The 3,678-nt window shown below is 32.7% G+C and overlaps 1 protein-coding gene across 3 annotated transcripts; it reads right to left on the bottom strand.

The window, feature by feature from the left end:
* Positions 1-1,294: 1,294 nt before the first annotated feature.
* Positions 1,295-3,119, bottom strand: LOC9301548. Of its 3 annotated transcripts, XM_021015585.1 has the most exons (7): positions 2,937-3,119; positions 2,494-2,535; positions 2,378-2,414; positions 1,966-2,282; positions 1,797-1,862; positions 1,574-1,707; positions 1,295-1,475 (listed from the first exon to the last, which is right to left on the bottom strand). In XM_021015585.1, the coding sequence occupies exons 2-7, from the start codon at positions 2,500-2,502 to the stop codon at positions 1,469-1,471; spliced, it is 570 nt and encodes a 189-aa protein (XP_020871244.1). In that variant the 5' UTR covers positions 2,503-2,535; positions 2,937-3,119; the 3' UTR covers positions 1,295-1,468. The 3 variants fall into 3 exon arrangements, with proteins under 3 accessions (XP_020871244.1, XP_020871246.1, XP_020871245.1); XM_021015587.1 differs by lacking the exon at positions 1,797-1,862; XM_021015586.1 differs by lacking the exon at positions 2,937-3,119 and having other exon boundaries at positions 2,494-2,675.
* Positions 3,120-3,678: the final 559 nt, after the last annotated feature.

The following is a 3,678-nucleotide window of genomic DNA, read 5'->3' as shown; positions in this document are numbered from 1 at the left end:
AATCGTTTCTGTTGTTCTTTGAGAATTCACGATTATCGTATCCCTAAAATAAAACCCTAGACAAATCTCGATTGTGTTAGTTTCGACTTCCACAATTGCGCTATCTGAAACAAAACAGCAGGATGGCTATATCCAAGACAAGGGTTTAGAGTTGGGTTTTAGTAACTTTGGCGCCGTCTGTGGGGATACTTTAGAATTCTCTTACCCTAAGACGCAGAACTCGATTACCGAAAAGGACGATGAACGAAGACGGTCGTCAGACACCACCAGCTGGAGGAGGGATCCCGAACCCTCCGAACCCTCAGAATCCTCAAGCCGATCCGACGATCATAGCGACCCTAGCTGAATTGAAAGACCTGATGGTTAAATTCCAGAAGAAAGCTGACGACCAAGAGAAAGCTAACAAAACCTTGGCGCAGCGAGTCGACGAAATCGCGACACGTGGGCAACCAAAAACCACGCGTTTCCAGACTCGGCCGCCACGAGCTCGGAGGGACTTGCCTGGCATCAACCCAACAAGACTCACGTTCGCGACACCAACCGGCAACACCAGAGTCGCAACCCAAGCCGACCCTGCCAGACGCGAGAACCAAGATGATCCCACCGAGCCAGACGCAGTGGACTTGACGGACGAGCCAGACGCAGTGGACTTGACGGACGAGCCAGATGATCTGCAAGATGAGCATACCCGAGCCGGAGCTAACTCCGCCGAGCGAACAGATCTCACTGACGATGAAGAAACTGAGGAAAACATAAGGTGGGCCGAAGAATCCGAAAGAGAAGACACTACAAAAAAAAAGAATCATTATGACGTTTAGTTGAGACGAAAAAAAATTGTCACAAATTTGTGACTTTTTTAGATACTATGTTATGACGATTTTTTTTGGTCATAAATTCGTAATTATTTCGTCACAATATTGTTACGCACTAAATAGTAACTGTAAATTGTCTCGATGAGTGACAAAATAGTGACGTTAATATTAGTCATAACGGTGGTGACGTTTGTATTACCAATATGTAGTCACAAATGGTGACATTAATTTGGGACAAATTATTGGTCATAAATTTGTGACTTTTTAGATACTTCGTTGGGACAAAATAAATTTTGTAACAAATTCGTAATTTTTTGGTCATAATATTGCTACGGACTAAAACATGACAAAATAGTGAAAATAATATCAGTCATAACAATTGTGATGGTATTATGACACTTTTCTCAAATATATATATATTATCCAGTTAAAATACCTATATATAGTGAATATTCATTGTATTTTAACGTAGAATATATAAATTTTAGAAAATAATTAAAAATAAAATAAAATAATCGATTACATCTTTCACAATTCATAATTATCTTTAAAACTTAAAATGATTTTATTGTTTTATAAAATAGATAACAATTTGAACTTATAATAAAACATCCATTTCAAGCTTGCTTCATGTCTATTCATCTCGTGTCTAACACTTAATCCCTGAGACAACATGAATATAAACAAAAAAAAAATTAAAAATAACACTTGATGATGCTCCAAATATAAGCTGAACACAAAAATTGACATATATAGTTTACCTTCTATAGTCGGTATTGGAACTAACTAAACGATTAATAGTATCATTCAATTTTCTTACTTCGTCTTCTAGACATTTGACTCGGTTTCTCAAGAAAATTACTTCCGTTTCATCGGTTATTGTTGTAGTGCCATTCTGAAAGAAGATCAACAAAGTAAGACGCTTATCACAATTTTTCCTCGATAAAAATACAACGTGTTCATAGGAAAGAGAACATTACTTACTTTGTGGGCAGCTAATTTTTCTTTGTAATCATTTGAGTTTGCCATGGCAAGATAAGCAGCTTTTTCCTTCATAGTAAATCGAAAAAGAAGATCGACAAAGTAAGACGCTTATCACAATTTTTCCTCGATAAAAATACAACGTGTTCATAGGAAAGAGAACATTACTTACTTTGTGGGCAGCTAATTTTTCCTTGTAATCCTTTGAGTTTACCATGGCAAGATAAACAGCTTTTTCCTTCTTAGTAAATCGAAAAAGACTAGTAGTGTTTTCTTTTCCTTCCTCAATGTCACTCTCGTCAACGATTAACTGATCAAGATCCTCATCAACATCGATTGTACTTTCAAAATTTGTGATCTCTTTCTCGATTATCGTCTCTTCTATACATTCATCTTTTCCAAAAACAAACAATCCAAGATCATCACTTGTATCCAGCATTGGCGATTCATAGACGTAGCTCGAAAACCAATTATTTAAATTTGGAGGTTCTGGGAATCAAATGAAATAAATGAAATTAGGTTCTCGCACAAATTTACAATAATCAAATAATTTTAATTAATAAGAGGATAAGCAAAAAGAATACCAGAAAGGGGTGAATCATAAAGACTATCATCTGAAATCTGCACAAAAAGTAAAGAATTTGAGAGGATTCTAATAAATCAGAAACAGAAAACCTACAATGGTGAGATATAACTATACCTGTTTCATCTTCTTGTACTTTAGAAAAAACAGAGGTGAGGTCTGTATTAAAACATCATCAACTTATCAATCACATCATAAATTTCTTTTATTCGGTTTACTAATTTTGTTTTCAGTTTGTCAAAATCATGTTTCTCAATCAAATCCAGTAAACCCCAATCTAATTAAAATCTGGAAAAGAAAATAAATAGATCCAAACGCCCACATGAACAAAAACGATTGCACTGAAATTTATCTAACGGTTTGTAATGATAAAAATCGTATATTTAATCAAATCCCCGTGGGAGTGTAACTCTGTTTTTGTTTCAATATTATTGATAGTTTGCCCAAAAAAATAATCAAATCCAATAAACCCCAATCTACAAAAAACGTGGTGACTATCAAATAGCTAAACCTTTAATTCACATCTAGAGGAAATCACACTAATTGAAGAACATACATACCTTGATAGTATAGGATATCGCATAAAAAAGGATGAATAAAAAATTGGGGAAGATTCTATATAAACGTGAAACGGATGCTTCCACAAGCTTTTATTCTATAAAACGTGAAAGAAGGTATTTAATTTTTCATTCTTTTCCATTATTTTTTTGTTTAGTTTCAATTGGAAAAATTGGAGTTAGGGTTGAAAAATACTTTGGGAAAAATGGAAAATAAATCAAGAATTTTTTTAGGGAAGAAAAATATAGGCAGAGCAGATAATAAAAAAATAGAATATATCTATATATATTATATATTGACGATAAGAACAGAAAGTTTAATATACATATATACTAGATTTTAACCCGCGGTACACCGCGGGGCTATATTTTCTTAAAAAAATCAAAATGTAATTTGTTTGATAGATTATTTTGATTGTTAATTTTAGGATTTCACCCGTGGTATACGATATTTTATAAATATCAACCCAAACCCGTCCCATCATATTACCCGTCCCGTGAAATTAAACATTATTTAGTTAATTTTCTTTTTAATAATACTTTTATTTAAAAGCTATATAATTCAAGTCAATTTAAAAATTTCTTTTAAATGGTTCTCATAAGATATATATACATATATATTAATTTGTATAGAGTTGAAATAATATTAATATTACAAATTTTTTATATAATTTAAATATTATAAATATTTTTAAAAATATGTAATATATATTTTTTGTTATTGAATAAGAGGATATTATGTGTA

The sequence above is a fragment of the Arabidopsis lyrata genome (genome assembly GCF_000004255.2).
Source record: "Arabidopsis lyrata subsp. lyrata unplaced genomic scaffold ARALYscaffold_8, whole genome shotgun sequence".
NCBI lineage: Eukaryota > Viridiplantae > Streptophyta > Magnoliopsida > Brassicales > Brassicaceae > Arabidopsis > Arabidopsis lyrata.
The sequence above is the reverse complement of the archived record's forward strand: the minus strand, read 5'-3'. Positions and strand labels throughout refer to the sequence as shown.

Bases quoted from the DNA above. Each gene is read 5' to 3' on its own strand.
- LOC9301548 (XM_021015585.1), bottom strand. The intron at 1,863-1,965 runs GTAAGTAATGTT...TTTACTATGAAG, and splicing joins AAAAATTAGCTGCCCACAAA to GAAAAAGCTGCTTATCTTGC. The intron at 1,708-1,796 runs GTAAGTAATGTT...ATCTTCTTTCAG, and splicing joins AAAAATTAGCTGCCCACAAA to AATGGCACTACAACAATAAC.